We start from the raw sequence: 18,992 nt of genomic DNA, 5'->3' as shown, positions 1-18,992 counted from the left end.
ACTCCTCTGTCTTAAAGTAATTCACACTGAGATTATTTATTCACATTTATCTTATATTTCCTGTAATGAGTCGCTGTTTTCATATAGTAATAAAGTATTGTCATGTTTCATGGCCCAATATAACAGATAAAACAACATTTACAGTTTGATGAATTCTGTGTTTCAGGGGTTTCTAGTGCTGGTTGGAGTGTGAGTTACAGTCCTTCACACATCTGTGCACTAAAGGACTCAACAGTGATAATGAGATGCACTTATAAATACCCTACTGGACATCAGATAAAGGAAGCGTTCTGGACCAAAAACCCTGAAAAGGGTGATGAGCCTCCAGATCTGTCTAAGGACCCTGAATACAGTCAGAGGCTTCAGTATCTGGGAGATCAACAGCAGAACTGCACCGTCAGACTGAGTCATGTGACACTGAAGGATTCATGCATGTACTATTTCAGAATCACAACTGATAAAGATGATGGAACATATACTGGTGATCCAGGAGTGACTCTTAATGTCACAGGTGAGTTTGGTGAGGTTTATCTCTTCTTCTGTGCATTATGTTGAATAATAATCAGTGTATGACAGCAGCACTAGATATAATGTGTGTTTTGTGTTCAGATCTTCAGGTGGAGTCTCCTGAGAGAGTGACAGAGGGAGATTCAGTCACTCTGAGATGTAAAAGCAGCTGCGCTCTGACTGACAGAGCAACATTCATCTGGTACAGAAACTCACAGCCATTAACTGAGAGAAGAGACAGAAACAATGAACTCCTGCTGCAGTCAGTCAGAAGAGAGGATTCAGGCAGATATAGCTGTGCTGTAGACGGACACACTCACATCTCTCCTGATGTTCAGCTCAATGTCATGTGTGAGTACAGATTGACTTTCAAACATTACAAGGAATAAATATCTGAATTTATGATTTATAAAAATGTTTTAACCACTATTTTTAAGACTATCCAACACCCGTGGGACACTTGCCATTATACATTTATAATAATAATATCTTAGTCTAAACCTAAAGTAATCTTGACAAACTATAAAGCATTTGAAAGCATGCAGACTGTAGTTTATATCACTTAATCCATATATGGAAATCGAAGAGTCCTTATATGGTCATCAGAGGAGTCTGGATGTCATCTAGTGGCAAAGTTTGGTCCTGCGCTCCAAAAATCGCACTGATTTTTTTTTTTTTCCTAAAATTTGTTTTCTTGAAGTTTTAGTTGAATATTTTTTGTAAAATTTATATTTTGTATAAAATATAAAAATATAAATTTTACATTTGTTCTCTCATTTGAAAACGCATATTTTTAGGTTAGCTTTTACTTGACTTTTTTTTTTTATCTTTGTTCATTCTATTTTTTTCACTGTGTGTTGTATTTTAAATGTGCTTGTTCTATTATGTAAAGCGCCTTAAGAAGCTGCTTTAAAAGTGCTATATAAAAAAAAAGTTATTATTATATTATTATTATTTTCATAAAATTAAACTTCTGATGCTTTTTGTAAATTTAAAATAAAAATCTACAATAATCTGTGAAGTGTTCCCTTTAAAAAGATTTTAAGACTTACAGTACCAGTCAAAAGTTTGGAAACGTTACTATTTTTAATGTTTTTGAAAGAAGTCTCTTATGCTCATCAAGCCTGCAGTAAAAAAAAAAAAAAAAAACAGTAATATTATGAAATATTATTACAATTTAAAATAATGTTTTTTTTTTAGATATATACTTTAAAATGTAATTTATTTTTGTGATGCAAAGCTGAATTTTCATCAGCAAGTACTCCAGTCTTTGGTGTCTTATGATCCTTCAGAAATCATTCTAATATGCTGATTTATGATCAATGTTGGAAACAGTTGTGCTGCTTAATATTTTTTTTATAACCTGAGATACTTTTTTCAGGATTATTTGATGAATAAAAAGTTAAAAAGAACTGTATTTATTTAGAATAGAAATCTTTTGTAACAATATACACTACCGTTCAAAAGTTTGGGAACAATAACTATTTTTTTTAAAGAAATTAGTACTTTAATTCAACAAGGATGCGTTAAATTGATAAAAGGTGATGGTAAAGATTTATATTGTTAGAAATGTTTTTATTTTGAATAAATGCTGTTAACGTTTTACTCATCAATGAATCCTGAAAAAAGTATTCCAAAAAAATATATTAAACAGCACAACTGTTTCCATCATTGATAATAACTGAGTATCAAATCATCATATTAGAATGATTTCTGAAGGATCATAAGACACCAAAGACTGGAGTACTTGCTGATGAAAATTCAGCTTTGCATCACAAAAAATAAATTACATTTTAAAATATATTAAAAAAGAGAACCATTATTTTAAATTGTAATAATATTTCATAATATTACTTTTTTTTTTTTAACTGCAGGCTTGATGAGCATAAGAGACTTCTTTCAAAAACATTAAAAATAGTAATGTTTCCAAACTTTTGACTGGTACTGTAAGTCTGTGCTCTGAAGTATTATAAGATTTTTTAAGATTTTTAAAGGCACCTATTTTGCAAAATTCACTTTACATGGTGTTTGAACATAAATGTATCAGCAGTGTGTGTACACAACCACCACATAATGATAAACATCTTCCCATTCTTCTTTTTTAAAGGGATAGTTCACTTTGAAATAAAATTTTGGTATGTTTTAGCTTACCTCAAGGGCATCCAAGATGTAGGTGTCTTTTTTTCCGCAGTAGTTTCAATTTTGATATTTTAAGTAAGTACACATTGATGGCCTAAGACACGAAACGAGTGGTTTGTGTGAGAAAACGAACAGTATTTATATCGTTGTTATCTCTTGAACACAGCCACGTCTAAATGATCTGAGGGCGCGGGCGGGTATAGATATATACACTAGATGTCGCCTTGGCTACTGCAGTTCATTGGAACGAAACCGTAGCCAAGGCGACATCTAGTGTATATATCTATACCCGCCCGCGCCCTCAGATCATTTAGACGCGGCTGTGTTCAAGAGGTAACAACGATATAAATACTGTTCGTTTTCTCACACAACCCGCTCGTTTCGTGTCTTAGGCCGTCAATGTGTACTTACGATGGGGAATTGATTAATTTGGACGATGTGGAATTGTTTTAATTTGGACTCTGTGCATGCTCTTTGAGACAGTGACTGTATACCTGCTGTAACAACATTGGCTATCGAATCATTCGTCGTTGGTCTGAATTAACAAATTCGGACTCTCTGTGTTTTCTAAGCACATTCCTGCCCAAAACGTTCTTTGCTAAGCTTATCAGAGCTTGTAACCTCCTGACTTCGAAATTACAAATCATACGCCAGGCTCCATAAAGACTGGAACAACTTGACTTTTACGATCTAAATTGCACCTTGGAGAATAATAAAAGTCAATACATTCTCTTCACTTTGCAAAGTTCTACATTCCAAACCCCCCCTTCCCCTCTCTGGACCACAGAGAGATAACGAAACTTGAAACTTTCTACACACACACACACACACACACACACACACACACACACACACACAAACATCCCTTTGTGTTTAAATTAGGATAGAATATACTTTAATTTATGTACAATTACATTAGGCATGTGTGATTTAATTTGGCTTTATAATAGAGGTGTGGTTTTGAAATGTATTCTTTAATCTTGAAGTGTTTTAGTTAGAGAATGTTCAACAATATTCTCTGGCAATTGCCTTCCCCCCACTTTGCTGTTTTATTGCCTAAAGGAATGTCCAGCAACAAAGATTTTAGGAGTGGAGCAGTGTTAATCTTTAACCCTACTTAAATCCTACATTTTCTATATGTATAACCATTGAAGAAATATGTAAACCTGAATGTAATTTCTCTTTTCCACGATTGTTCTTCTCTGTGATGGGTTGTTGTATTCTTGTAAACCTTAAAGGAATAATGTTTCAGATGTGCACCGTTGCAATCATAGATATGCCATGTGGATCTTTTTAAAAAAAAAGTCTAATTTTCATTCCCACTTGTAAATGCACATCACATTTTAGGTTAGTCTTATTCCCAGTTTGTTAATCGAACTTTTAATACTTATCTTACAGAGTAAGAAGGTACTTCTAGGCCGTAGCTTTTAAACATACCAAATTTGGTCTTGAATTAAACCTCCATATACCCGTAGGAAAGATATGGATACCAAATAATGATAAAATGCATTTTACTGCAGTTATAATTGTTTAACGTAGAAATGGCATGATCCTAAGACTGCCATAAAACATGCAAATCAAACTCATAGTGAGACAAAGAACTTTTCTCCCGCCTGGAATTTCGCATTCCAATTGGCTCAAGCCCCAGGGAGGAGTGAAATTCCTGTGCCCTAGAAAAGCGGTTACACTCCGCGTTCCGTTCAGTTCTGTTCTGTATTTCCTTTCGTCTTGTTTTTGTTCCTGCACTTTCACGAACCCGCCTCGTCAGCGAGAAGACCTTATGGCTCCCTTTGGGAGCGTTTTCAATTTTCTTTAAGTCTTTTCTTTATTTTCGTCCTTCGGACTCCATGAAGCAAAAGCAGCAGACAACTTCAACTCAGAGAGAAAGACTCTTTCGAAAACCCCGCTACCGCGCTCACCAGAAGACACAAGAGCGCGAGCCCGGCTTTCTTAAAGAAACACACGCACGATGGTCTTAGGACACACGCATGAACTCTGCGTTCTTCAGCAACAAAGAGACCATTTTGCAAGATAAGTTTATTGAACTTTTAATGTGATTTGATTCCTTGCTGTCTCTCAAAAGGTTACCTGTGTTTTTGCGATGAGAGAGAGCATCTCGGTGATCTCTCTCATCCTGAACTTTAGTTTCACTTTCTCCCTTTCATCCTCTCCCTATCTCATCTGTTATCCGTTTGGTCTTGTAATGTTTTCATCCGTATGTTTCTGTTGTAAATATGTATTTACTCTGTGTATACTCGTAGTTTCGATGTAGTATTAGTCTAATTATTAAATTCCATATGTCCTTGACTGACTCTGTTTTAATTGCCCATGTTACTTAGTCCCTGAAATGTTCGATCTTAGCTATATGCTTTATCTTGGTAGGCTACGATTTAAGTAACCTAATTTTAGTCTGCAGACACCGAGAGTGTCTTTTCAAGGCCTGGAAAAGATACTCTTTCTCGTGTTTGTAAGAAGGATAATTTTCCTTGAGAGTTAATTTAATCTTACGTACAATCTGTTCGCTGGACAAACAGATTGTTTGATAACTAAATTAATTCCATTAAAGTTATCCCATAACTTCGAGCTGAAATAAGAACAATTGATGTATTAATGACGAACCATAACCCGTTATGGTAATCGTTCATATATCAATCTAGTTCAGCTGCGATAAATTAATGTAACTGTAACATACAAAATATTAATCATATTCATGATTAATTATTAAAATTCCCTATAGATCATTTGAGCTAATATTAATATTAATGTACGACCCATTGTTCTTACAGTTTTGGTGGAGAACGCGACGCATTTCAAACTTTGTTTATGAGCAATAGTCAGTTTCAGTCTGTTTATATGGTTATTAATAATTTTTGCGCATTATGAAATTATGAATTTGTGAGTTAAGTCGCTAACGCGAACTCACTCCTAACTGTCCAAGGCAAAAAGCCGAAGTCAGTAGGCCTAACGTACATTTTAACAAGTTGCTAAAATATGCCTAGACGATTTTAGCACTGTTAAATGCTACGTACACTGCAGTATTTAATATTACAAATGTCCTGTTAAGAGATGAAGAAATATCTCTGCAGTTGATACATTTCTAATATTTGTTTTAAATCGCTGTGAACGAAGAATTCTCACGTGCGTACTACCGGTATTAATAAATATGTTTTCTAAGCGAGACTCCTTATTAAACATAGGCTTTGCATGCATGCTATATCGTTATTGAATTCGTGGTTAGTCCAGTGATATTCAACAAAACGGTAAACTCCTGGTTAACATTGACCTAGCTAATCAATCGAAAACCTAAATACACAAATCATAAAGTGCTATTTTGATAAATGTGTAATATGGGAGTCTAGCAACAGACGGAAAATTCCTGTTGCCCACATTTGAGTATTTGCGGGGAAGAAACCCCGCCATACTTTCCTGTGCAGTATTAATAGCACCAAAAGGTCCGCCGAGACCTCTGTCCTATTTGTGAGTGTTGCAGAAATCAGCGCGTGACGCGAGCTGAAAAGCTCTTAGCGTTTGAATCACATTGAAGTTGTGTAATTCCATTTACTAAACGCCAGAGGGCGTAAGTGTTTAGCAGCCTCAAATTACCCCTTTTGCCCCCTGATTTCCGCCTGCATGAGCGCAACAACGCCATCGCGTGGCCAGTTATCAGATAACGCTCTCTTCACGGCTGAATTCATTTCCCTGTGAATTAATGTTTAAACTTTAAATAACTATTCGCATTTATAGCTTTGCTCGTGCGTTTATTATTTTGTGTTAGACAATTTTCCTGCTTTTGGACTGATACATTTACTCTGAGTTTGGTTCAAACAAGATTTGGATTAAAACTCAGATTAAATCTCAGCCATTCCCTTAGAGGAAACAACGGCACCTAGTGGCCGCTACCCGCGAGGTCGGTTCACTCAGCTCGCGTTTCTCTCTTTTCAAATCCTGTCATGAATTGTTTTATTTCTACTTTTCTCTTTTGATTATTTTTATAGTTATTAATGATACTTCACTGTTATCGTTAATTTATTATAGGATATGATTATGAGCTCCCTTTTTAGACTTTCTTTACATGCTCATTCAAATTTTATTTAAACTAGTTTTGAATTTCAAATTTAAATTGAGTTTCTATTTCAGCCACTGATATTCACTTGGAGGAAACAGCACCATCGTGTGGCCTTGTGGATACTAAGTCGGCATCACTATTTTCCTCCCTTCACTCTTTTATATTGTCTTTCTCTCCTGATTATTTTTATAAATAGGACTGATACTTTAGTGTATCTGGATTATTATAGGATATCATTCCGATTTTTTTTTTTTTTTTTTTTTTTTTTTTTCAGTTTTGAATTTTTAATTTGAATTAAGTTTTCGATTTGCCAGGTTGAGCACAGAGAGGGAGCACGACCCCTTGTGGTGAAAACCCACTACTGCGGCCTGCCTCTTCTCCTGGGTTCATCCTGCCATTTCATTTTGAATTTGATTTTCAATTTTTATTTTTATTTTATTTTTCCTCCCTCTTTCGGGTTAGGGCATTTTGATAATTAACATTATCATAACTTCCTATTGTTTTATCATTATTTAGTAAAACCTTTGACTCTCCTTTCTACATACATAACTACTCAATTGGTTTTAAACAAGCAAGCCTTAATTCACTTTAAGTTTCCCTTGTTCATCCTTCTGTGTATTTATTGTAGTACTCCCTTTGTGATCTGACAGCCATCTCTGCTTGGTCTCCGGCAAGCGAGCTCACCTGTCCGACGCTACCTGACACTGGCCGTGTGTCTCGGACTCTTCCGAATCTCGTACCTCCGGTTGTGGCACGCCACCCCGACATCAGCAATTTGGCCCGCCAAAAGGTTAAGTCAACGTCAGCGACACACAAGGCAATTTTGAGACAATCACTCGAACTGGGGTCTGCTGAAAGGACCACTCCGAAAGGAGAGTTCCGAGGAAAACTCAATCTTTCCGTGCCGTCTGATGATTGACACCTTGGCGTTGCCACTTTGTGTTTAAAGTCGCAAGTGGTTTGAGTGGGCACACCGTGGTACCGAGAGACGAGGTTGCCCGGGAGCACTGCGGTCAAGTGTTGGAGAACTGTCGGAGAGGTTGACCGAGCCACTGGTTTCCACCTGAGTGGCCTCAATTCACATCAGTTCACCTAAAGACAGTAACCTGTGAGAGCCACCAAGGAAAACTGAATAAGTAGAGCGACAACCAGAGCCGGCGTCACAACACGTGACCCGCCAGGCTACTGCCTGCCAAAATCTCCATTTCAGGTCCTTTGTCGACCCGAGTTAATTGGCACAGTCTAACTGTCTGCATCAGTTAGCCCAAATTCTAATAGACGGCATAGCCGTATTAGCATAGCTCGTTAGCCTTAGAACGAACTTGCATTGGTCTCTGTGTGTGTGCTGTGTTTCTCTCGCCTACAGTAAGCCAGTATGTCCCGCTCATCCAGCCCTGTAGTTCGCTGGAACAACCTCTCGACATGGCTGAGAGCAATGACAACCCCCTTCCTGCCCGAGGGTACCGAGGACCTGCAGCACCGGAGCCAAGAGCAACTGGACGCCGAGCTAGAGAAGCTGATAACCCAGGATCCGACACAGAGCTACAACTACAAAGACTGGGCCAGGATCGTCGGAAGCGTCGCCCACAATCTCGTTGCCCAAGCACAGCTCAACGAAAGGAGCAACATCGACCTGGAGCAGGAAGCCGCAGCGCTAAAGCTTCAAGCGGACGAGGCCCGGAAGGACCAGGCCAGAACCCAGAGCCGTCTAGATCAGCTCCTCCTCGAGACCCAGTACCAGCGCGAGAAAGAGGACGCCACAGATCCCGAGCTACAGAAAGAAGTAGAAAGACTTCAATATACCCTGCAAGATCTTCGCCTTGACACAGACCAAAGAGAACAGTCGGCGAAAGAAACCAGAAGAGAACTCGACGAAAAACTCCAACAAGGTGAAGCTCTCCTTGCAAGAGCAGAGACTGAAATAAAAGACAGAGACGCTAAAGCCAGGGCCTGCGAGAAACACTTGCAAGCGGCCCGAGCTGAGATCCATGAGCTTACTCTGCAGAAACACGATCTCAAAGACGAACTCGACATTGTTCACAGAGAGCTGAAACATTCTTACAGACTGCAGAGTAGCTGGAACGGAGAAACACACATCACAGAGTTTCTCCCGGCCCGCCACTCCAATTCTTTCAGCCAAGAACCCAGAGCTGAAAAGGTAGATGTAAGCCCACGGCTCAAGACATCACCAGCCAGCTTTCCAGAACACCTGTCAGCAGCAAAAGGGGGAGGACCCCTTCAGACAACCCAGGCCACTAACCACGGCACGACCCCCCGAGAACTTGACAAGCTAGCTCGAAACATTCCTATGTTCGATCCAGATTCTGCAGAAGGTCGTGACGTTCATGCTTATTTAAAAGACATCGACTTTCACTTGCAAACTGTCGCCAACATGACAGCTTGGGACAATTTGTATCTGTTAAGAATAACGGCTAGCAGTGATGTTCGTAGCTTCCTAGACCGTCAACCTCAGACTGTCAAAACGGACGTCCAACAATTACGGCAAGCTTTGATCCGTGAATTCTCTGATCCAGACTCCGATCAAGGTTTCTTCGCTGCTGTAGACCTCAAGCAAGGTCGGCGTGAACACCCCCAGACCTACTACAACCGACTCCGACAAGTCTTCTTCGGAGCACGGAATGAGCCCGGGATGGAACAGGACATCAACTTTAAGACTCTGTTCCTCAGAAACCTACATCCCACTTTAAGTTACCATTTGGGCGTGGCCGTGTGCCCACGTAGCATGTCTACACAACAGCTGCGAGAACTAGCCCATAAAGCCTACAACAAGCAAAAGACTATTTCTGAAAAGACTGTGAAAAACCCCACAATCTATTCTGTCTCTGAACACTGTTCAAAACTGACTTTAGAGGGTGTCCCACAACACCACAGTCACAGACATTTTTACAGAGAGTCACGACCGTTCCAAACCAGCAGAGGGCAACACAATCGCGGTGGTGCTCGTCCAAAGCACCAGAGCGAGCGCTCTAAAAGATTCCGGGAAACCGGCCGGCGACCCAAGAAGAGCCGATCTCCACCGTCCAGGACAACAAGCCCCGACAGAGAGTGGAACCACTCTCGACACGACACTGGTAAGCTCAAGCCTGAGCTCACATCAGATAACCACAGTGCATCCACGTCTGAGACAGCAGAGATCCTAAAGGTGCTGAAAGAGCTTCTTCACCAGAAACGTCGCAAGAAAGACAAGAAGGACGAGCCAGACATCTTATGCCTAAGCATAAGAACTGAAACCAAACCGTCTGACCGCCATCTGACTGAGCCAAGCACCCCGAACACTGCTTGTCATCCACAGACCACAGAGCTAACTGTCACATCACAAGGTGACAGCATCACCAAAGCTCCACAGCTGACAGCTGCACACCATGAACGAAACAGCACACCTCCTCACACCAGGTACCAAAATACCAAGGTACCAGAAAACGCTGTTCTGTCTAACTGCCTCCACAGCAAGCTACACGAGACCGGTCCTAACCACCCAACGACCGTCACACCTGCCATGCCAACATTCCTGGGCAACCTAATCAAAAAGGGGGTGGCCCAAAAACTCTACCTGAACATCACGTTGGAAGAGGAAGTGAGCATGGAAGCCCTGATAGACACAGGATCGGACATTACGGTGATCTCAAATCAACTGTTCCAAAGACTCCAATTTAAAGCTAAGAGACAAGACCGAACTCTTACACCTCAAACTTGTGAACTGAACGTACAGTCATACAGTCAACATGACATCCGGCTCGAACAGGTAGCCCACATTCACCTGACGATTGGTCCTTTGAGTCTAGTCCATCCCGTGTTCATCTCAAAAATGGACACTTTTCCGTTCCTCATCGGCAGAGACCTTCTAGATCGTTTTGAACCGTTACTGGACTTGAAACAGCTCAAAGTCTGGGCTCAAGTACGAGAACTTTGCCCCCTCCAGTCACAGCCAGACGGTCAGGTCACAAAGGTCACAGAGTTCATGGGAACTCCCACAGCCAGCCAGCAAGACACAGACTCAGCACCAACTGAAGGTTCGAATCCGCTACCCTGCACCTTACAGCCCACCAAAGACTTTGACACTTGCTGCCTCAATGTCATGACTGACCTGCAGCGACATGACCTCATTCAAGCCAGTGCCAAGCCTGGTGCATTAAACAACAAGCTGTGGTCACTATCAACCCACCCACCCACCCTAGAGGTTGAAAAGCTTACACACAGCATAAGAACTTTACAAGATCAACTGCCTACTTCAGAGCCGCTTACGCTGGCTCCGCTGTTTGCAAAGACAACCATAACTGACATGCGGGTTTCTGACATCCACATAAAGACTTTAAATGCCCACCTCTCAAAACCCTCCAACCACCCTCGCATGCCGTCTGACCTCACTGACAACCAGTGTCTCAGACCACTGCATAACACAACGCACATGCTGCGCGTACAGAACAACATTATGAGTTGTGCACCGATTGACATCACAATGCCAAGGCTTGTACTGCCACGGCGCACAAAGGGGGATAAACTGCTAATGTTCATCTATAACGCATCATGTGCTGCACAACGCAACACCAGGGACACTGACGAGACACTGAAGCAAGCGACAAGCCGACAGCAAGATGTGGCAAAACATGGGCCAAGGCGAACTAAACCCAGTCGCCGCCCACAAAGTAAAAAGACTGCCCTGTCCAATCAAAGACAACCCTTGCTGGCTTCTTCCTCCCCTTTCTCTCTCTCTCTCCCTGTTGTCTGTGCCAGGTTGCTGCTGTGGTTCGCCATGCTGTACTGTTTGCCAACCAGAGGACAGCTGCCACCGAGAGAACGACCGAGACCCCAGATCACTGACGGCAGGACCTACCCCCAGCAAGTGCATGTTCGACTCATCCAGCCCCGCCCGGTCTACAGAGCACACCACCCCAGCTCCGTAGCCCAATACATCTGGACAAGTGTCCGACGGACAGAGGACTCCCTCTCTCACGCCGAGGCCAAGGTCGAACACATGTTCAACCAACTTGAGAAAGTGACTGTTGCACAATCGGGACTCCTAAGCACCAACCACCACTCCAGCAGTTCCAGTTGCTCAGAACCGGAGCTGCTGCCAGAACTCTGTTTAACATTGGTGTGTCCAGTGTAAATGCAGCGACCCAGACCGCAAACTCCATGAAGCCGCAGTTTACTGTCTTACAGAGTGACTTTGTCCAGACTCAGCTGGTTACAGTGCCAACGACAGACATGCTGTGGGAGGTTAGCTCCTCCAATGACAGCATAGCCACAGGTGTAATCCCACCATACCTGATACTAAGCCTGATGCTAACTGTGCTGGTTTCCGCCATCAACACGCCAGCTGACTTTCTACAAAAACACCTGGCCTACTCTCTGGGTAGCACCATCTCACTCTGCGTCGATCCCGAGCAGAGAGAAGTGGGCCTTCTCCTAAATCCGCCTATCATCGAGTCAAGCCAAGTCTACAGACTTACAGACATTTGCAAGGTCAGGTTTTGGGAAAACAACACCCACCTCAAGATAAGCCCTCCAGACGTGGTGGCCTACCACGATGGCGACACACAACGGTACTCAGCTCCAAACCTACACCTGTGTACTATGACCAACGACATTTGTTATCTCTGCCTTAGCAAACCCTTACTCAGAGACAACGCTGAAGAAATCTGCGGGTTGCACCCCCTGGTCAGCAAAGTCACCCACACACAAGCAGAGATAGCAGGTGAAAGGTGGCGTGCTAACGCACCTGTGCACACCGCCACTGTCACTCACGACCAGCATGACACAACCAGCCGTGTCAACATGCTCAACCAGAAAATGGGACTTCAAGTACTGAAAGGTGTCATCCTACACCTTGATGGCCTGACATGGTACCAGCTTCCCAGCAAAGAGTACCAGACAGCACTGAAACTACCATCCTCCAAAAACTTCAACGTCACCTTGAATCCAGGACTGGAACTCCGTAGTGAGAAAAGGGGGTCCCAACTCATGGACATTGCTCCTGCCAACAAAGCCCTCCGAGCACTGGCTCGACGGCCCGTTCTGAACACTTCATCTGCGGTCCGAGGCTGGAACGCCGCCGACATTGGGCTGTGCACCTTTGCAGGTTTCAGACGGAATCCCCAGAAGGGGGGTGTCAAGTCAGAGACCACGCCGAACCTCATCGAGCTGAATCCTCAGCTCCAAGCACCACCTGCCTTCCTACCGTCATGATCCACCTGCTACACGACTGTCATGATTCACCTGCCATGTGACCATTGTGATGATTGTCGTCCGACGATGTCCACACGGACTTCACCGGACGAAAAGGGGGAATGTAACAACATTGGCTATCGAATCATTCGTCGTTGGTCTGAATTAACAAATTCGGACTCTCTGTGTTTTCTAAGCACATTCCTGCCCAAAACGTTCTTTGCTAAGCTTATCAGAGCTTGTAACCTCCTGACTTCGAAATTACAAATCATACGCCAGGCTCCATAAAGACTGGAACAACTTGACTTTTACGATCTAAATTGCACCTTGGAGAATAATAAAAGTCAATACATTCTCTTCACTTTGCAAAGTTCTACATTCCAAACCCCCCCTTCCCCTCTCTGGACCACAGAGAGATAACGAAACTTGAAACTTTCTACACACACACACACACACACACACACACACACACACACACACACACAAACATCCCTTTGTGTTTAAATTAGGATAGAATATACTTTAATTTATGTACAATTACATTAGGCATGTGTGATTTAATTTGGCTTTATAATAGAGGTGTGGTTTTGAAATGTATTCTTTAATCTTGAAGTGTTTTAGTTAGAGAATGTTCAACAATATTCTCTGGCAATTGCCTTCCCCCCACTTTGCTGTTTTATTGCCTAAAGGAATGTCCAGCAACAAAGATTTTAGGAGTGGAGCAGTGTTAATCTTTAACCCTACTTAAATCCTACATTTTCTATATGTATAACCATTGAAGAAATATGTAAACCTGAATGTAATTTCTCTTTTCCACGATTGTTCTTCTCTGTGATGGGTTGTTGTATTCTTGTAAACCTTAAAGGAATAATGTTTCAGATGTGCACCGTTGCAATCATAGATATGCCATGTGGATCTTTTTAAAAAAAAAGTCTAATTTTCATTCCCACTTGTAAATGCACATCACATTTTAGGTTAGTCTTATTCCCAGTTTGTTAATCGAACTTTTAATACTTATCTTACAGAGTAAGAAGGTACTTCTAGGCCGTAGCTTTTAAACATACCAAATTTGGTCTTGAATTAAACCTCCATATACCCGTAGGAAAGATATGGATACCAAATTATGATAAAATGCATTTTACTGCAGTTATAATTGTTTAACGTAGAAATGGCATGATCCTAAGACTGCCATAAAACATGCAAATCAAACTCATAGTGAGACAAAGAACTTTTCTCCCGCCTGGAATTTCGCATTCCAATTGGCTCAAGCCCCAGGGAGGAGTGAAATTCCTGTGCCCTAGAAAAGCGGTTACACTCCGCGTTCCGTTCAGTTCTGTTCTGTATTTCCTTTCGTCTTGTTTTTGTTCCTGCACTTTCACGAACCCGCCTCGTCAGCGAGAAGACCTTATGGCTCCCTTTGGGAGCGTTTTCAATTTTCTTTAAGTCTTTTCTTTATTTTCGTCCTTCGGACTCCATGAAGCAAAAGCAGCAGACAACTTCAACTCAGAGAGAAAGACTCTTTCGAAAACCCCGCTACCGCGCTCACCAGAAGACACAAGAGCGCGAGCCCGGCTTTCTTAAAGAAACACACGCACGATGGTCTTAGGACACACGCATGAACTCTGCGTTCTTCAGCAACAAAGAGACCATTTTGCAAGATAAGTTTATTGAACTTTTAATGTGATTTGATTCCTTGCTGTCTCTCAAAAGGTTACCTGTGTTTTTGCGATGAGAGAGAGCATCTCGGTGATCTCTCTCATCCTGAACTTTAGTTTCACTTTCTCCCTTTCATCCTCTCCCTATCTCATCTGTTATCCGTTTGGTCTTGTAATGTTTTCATCCGTATGTTTCTGTTGTAAATATGTATTTACTCTGTGTATACTCGTAGTTTCGATGTAGTATTAGTCTAATTATTAAATTCCATATGTCCTTGACTGACTCTGTTTTAATTGCCCATGTTACTTAGTCCCTGAAATGTTCGATCTTAGCTATATGCTTTATCTTGGTAGGCTACGATTTAAGTAACCTAATTTTAGTCTGCAGACACCGAGAGTGTCTTTTCAAGGCCTGGAAAAGATACTCTTTCTCGTGTTTGTAAGAAGGATAATTTTCCTTGAGAGTTAATTTAATCTTACGTACAATCTGTTCGCTGGACAAACAGATTGTTTGATAACTAAATTAATTCCATTAAAGTTATCCCATAACTTCGAGCTGAAATAAGAACAATTGATGTATTAATGACGAACCATAACCCGTTATGGTAATCGTTCATATATCAATCTAGTTCAGCTGCGATAAATTAATGTAACTGTAACATACAAAATATTAATCATATTCATGATTAATTATTAAAATTCCCTATAGATCATTTGAGCTAATATTAATATTAATGTACGACCCATTGTTCTTACACTGCATTATATGACTGACAGACAAGAACGGTTTGGCCTAAAAATATCAAAATTAAAACTACTGCGGAAAAAAGGACATCCACATCTTGGATGCCCTTGAGGTAAGCTAAAACATACCAAAATTTTATTTCAAAGTGAACTATCCCTTTAATCCCTATCAATTATAAGCAGTGTCTCAGAACAAGCGGCATGCTTTCTCACGCACCCTGGCAAACTGTGGAGCCATGTAGTGTTGCACTGCACACTCAGACCCCACTCCGGGACGGGTCCCTGTCCTCCACCTCGCTGCCCCTCCACGGGTACGTCTGTGGTCCCATTGGTCCTGCTGGTTCGGTTGCTGGGAGCCTGGCTAGCGCTTCTCATCCCGTTACGCTGACTCATTCGGACAATCAGACTTGGCTATGCGATTCAGTTCTCCCAGTGCCAGATTTAGTGGCATCCGTTTAACCTCAGTGGTGAACGTAGAGGCCCTGTTCTGCATGCAGATTTTGCAGACCTCATGTTTCTCCTGGCGAAGGACGTGATCGAGCCGGTCCCTCCAGCCGATGTGAGGTCAGGGTTTTACAGCCCAACTTCATTGTTGGCAAGAAGAGTGGTGGGTTACGGCAAATCTTGGATGTGCGTGTTTTGAATCGGCCCTTCACAAGCTTCCGTTCAAAATGCTAACAGAGAAATACCTTTTCGAATGTGTTCGTCCCTAAGATTGGTTTGTAGCGATCGACCTGAAGGACGCATACTTTAATGTCTCAATTCTCTCTCGACACAAGAACGTTCCTACACTTTGAGTCCGAGGAACGAGCATACCAGTACAAAGTCCTCCCTGTCACCCGGCGTCTTTACGAAGGTCGCGGAGGCCGCCCTTTCCCTGTTACGGGAGGTGGGTGTTCGCATCCTCAACTATCTCAATGACTGGCTCATCTTGGCCCACTCGCGAGATCAGTTGTGTGAACACAGGGACCTGGTGCTCAGACACCTCAGCCATCTGGGGCTTCAGGTCAACTGGGAAAGAGCAAACTCGACTCCAGTGGCAGATCAATTGTCTCAAGTTGCTCACAGTATTCCTTGCTCTCCGCCGGTTTCTGCTGTTGCTGCAAGACAAGCATATACTGGTCCGAACGGACAACACATCGATATGCGTACATAAACCGTCAAGGTGATCTACGCTCCCATCTCATGTCACAACTCGCCCGCCATCTCCTCCTCTGGAGTCAGAAGTGACTCTGGTCAGTGGTCAGCCCCTGTGCTAGACTGGTGCCCATATGTGGTGATCCTATATGTGTATTCTTCCACGGGTAAATAGACTCAAAAAATAATTCACTTCTTCTAAGTTTCTACCATTCAGTTTTGAACTCAAAGTTAAAGGGTTATTTATTTACTTATTTAATTAATTAATTTATTTATACCATCATAGTGAAAATGGCAGAACAGTGACAAGTAGGCGTTAACAAGAAAGAACAGCAGTGATTGACTTCTCTGTGTAAAGCCCTCTCCTTCTCCAAGGGTGCAGGGGATCAGGCGGTTTACATGAGGCGCTGGAAGACAGTGTTTGTGGCGTTTTTCTTAGGGATCCCAATTCATCAATCACGGACGTAACTCATAGTGACGACTGAATGGGAACGTCTAGGTTACTAATGTAACTCCTGTTCCCTGAAGGAGGGAAGGGAGCCAAGGTGAAAAAGACGTACAATTAAATATATTAAAAATGTACTTGAGTATGATTTTAGTAGGGCTGGGTATTGACACAAATTTCACAATTCGATTCGATTTCGATTCACAAGCTTGCAATTCGATTCGATTTCAATTACGATTCGATTCGATTCAATATTGATTATTTTGGATATCAGGTAGGGGAGAGCCGGGACGATTGAAACGCGGGACGGATGAAACACTGAGATTTCCTTGAAAACCACTCACGTCATGTACGTCAAATTTCGTTAGCACGTACAGCACGCAATGCCTAACATACCTGCGAAAATATTTCTTCTTTACGTCGTGCCGTTTTGGAGTTAAAGCCGCAAAGCTGTTTTTTAGTGCGGTATGTGAATTTTTTCGTGCGGTACTTTTTTTGGACTGACAAGTTGGATTTATTGTTTCATGTGCCATTGTAATGATAATACGGCAGGTGTATTAGTACTGCAACACACCCTTAAAGGGACTATGTGTAGCTTTTTAGGTATTTTATTATCTAAAATCAATATTTTTATTCATAAATATGTCCTCAATGGAGTACAAATACCTATGCCAATGATAAGACTAATCCTCGTAAACGAAGAATTTATTATCTTTATATACATAGGATGGGTAGGTCCACGGAGGCTTCCATGTAGTTCCGCCATCTTGAAAAACTATAATAGCAGAGAGGGACAAAAAGTACTAGGCCAACGCGTTTCCACAACGCGTTTTCGTTCAGAACCAGCGTCACGTGACTGAAGCCAGCAGAAGCGGAGGAGCAGAGCAGAGAGAGGCGCTTGTCACTGCCCGGCAAGTTTAAAAGGCTGCACTGCACGGTTATTTATACACCGTTCATTCATACATATGCTGAGTCACAGGATAAGAAGTCCTCGTCGTCGAAAAAGTCCAAAATAGACCGTAAAAGGAAACGTGACCGGAGATTACAAAAACAAGGGTTAATGTCGGGATAGCTAATGCAGGAGAAAGCTTTTAAAAGAGACCCTGAAGTTGCCTGCTTTCTTCTCGACAGGTAAGTCAATGTTAAGGTCTTAATTACAAGCTTTTTTTTTCATTGCTTGGTTGTGTACTTTATTACCGTATATACCCGAATATTAGACAAGGTTTTTGTCCTAAAAATAGGCTGAAAAATGGGGGATCGTCTTATATTCGCGATATAGACAAAATCACGGGGGGAAAGGGAGAAAAAACAACGGAATTAATATGAAATAGTGACTGAAACGCGACCCATTAAGACAAATGATTTCGGCTATACTTGCATGTAAAATTAGAGAAGCAACATAATATCTGTGTTTAACTGAATTAAAATGCTGCTCCTCTCTGCCATGCGAGACGCAGAGCGAGCGAGCGAGAGAGAGAAACAGAGAGAGGTGCACGCGCGAGACGCAGAGAGAGAGAGAGAGAGAGAGAGAGAGGTGCGCGCGAGACGCAGAGCAAGAGAGAGAGAGAGACACAGAGAGGTGCGTGCGCGAGATGCAGAGCAAGAGAGAGAGAGAGAAAGGCGCGCACGCGCTGGAAGAGAGAGAATGAATTATCACTGCAATTTTCAAATAAAATTCTTTTCTGTTAAAACCAGATTTTAAAATCAGATTTAATAGTTAATGTTTTTCACAGTCAGTAATTTTTTTTCGTTGTTTCAGTTTGTTTTAAATAACAAACCTGTTCACCCAAAGAAAAACTTGAAGTGCTATTATAAGACATCCTGTCATAGCTTTTTGGTACATAAGGGCTACCGTAGATGCAACGCGCATTTGAAAAAGTGAGGCGCTAGAGAGCATTATATGTTTGAATGCAAAATACAATTTCACCACTAGATGGGAGAAATTCCTACACATAGTCCCTTTAAGTGTGCAATATCAGAGTTTTTTAGTTTAAGCGCAAAAGAGGTTTAACTGACAGGAGGCGCTGTCGGGACGGTTGAAACAAGTGTTTAAACCGTCCCGACAACGCGTCCTGCCCGTTAAACCTGGTCATAGCCTATACTGTTCATAGAT

At 42.0% G+C, this 18,992-nt stretch overlaps 1 protein-coding gene across 1 annotated transcript in view; it reads left to right on the top strand.

Annotated features, from left to right (window-relative positions):
• Positions 1–18,992, top strand: part of LOC307149048 (B-cell receptor CD22-like) — a gene marked incomplete at its 3' end in the record, with an annotated part of 41,184 nt that overhangs the window by 7,327 nt on the left and 14,865 nt on the right. The window contains exons 3-4 of the mRNA XM_079855077.1: positions 167–511; positions 610–858. Of these exons, the coding sequence (XP_079711203.1) occupies positions 167–511; positions 610–858 (594 nt within the window). The remainder of the gene's footprint in view (positions 1–166; positions 512–609; positions 859–18,992) is intronic.

Source organism: Squalius cephalus, assembly GCF_949319135.1.
Source record: "Squalius cephalus genome assembly, chromosome: 2".
NCBI lineage: Eukaryota > Metazoa > Chordata > Actinopteri > Cypriniformes > Leuciscidae > Squalius > Squalius cephalus.
This window is presented reverse-complemented; position numbering and strand designations above follow the sequence as displayed.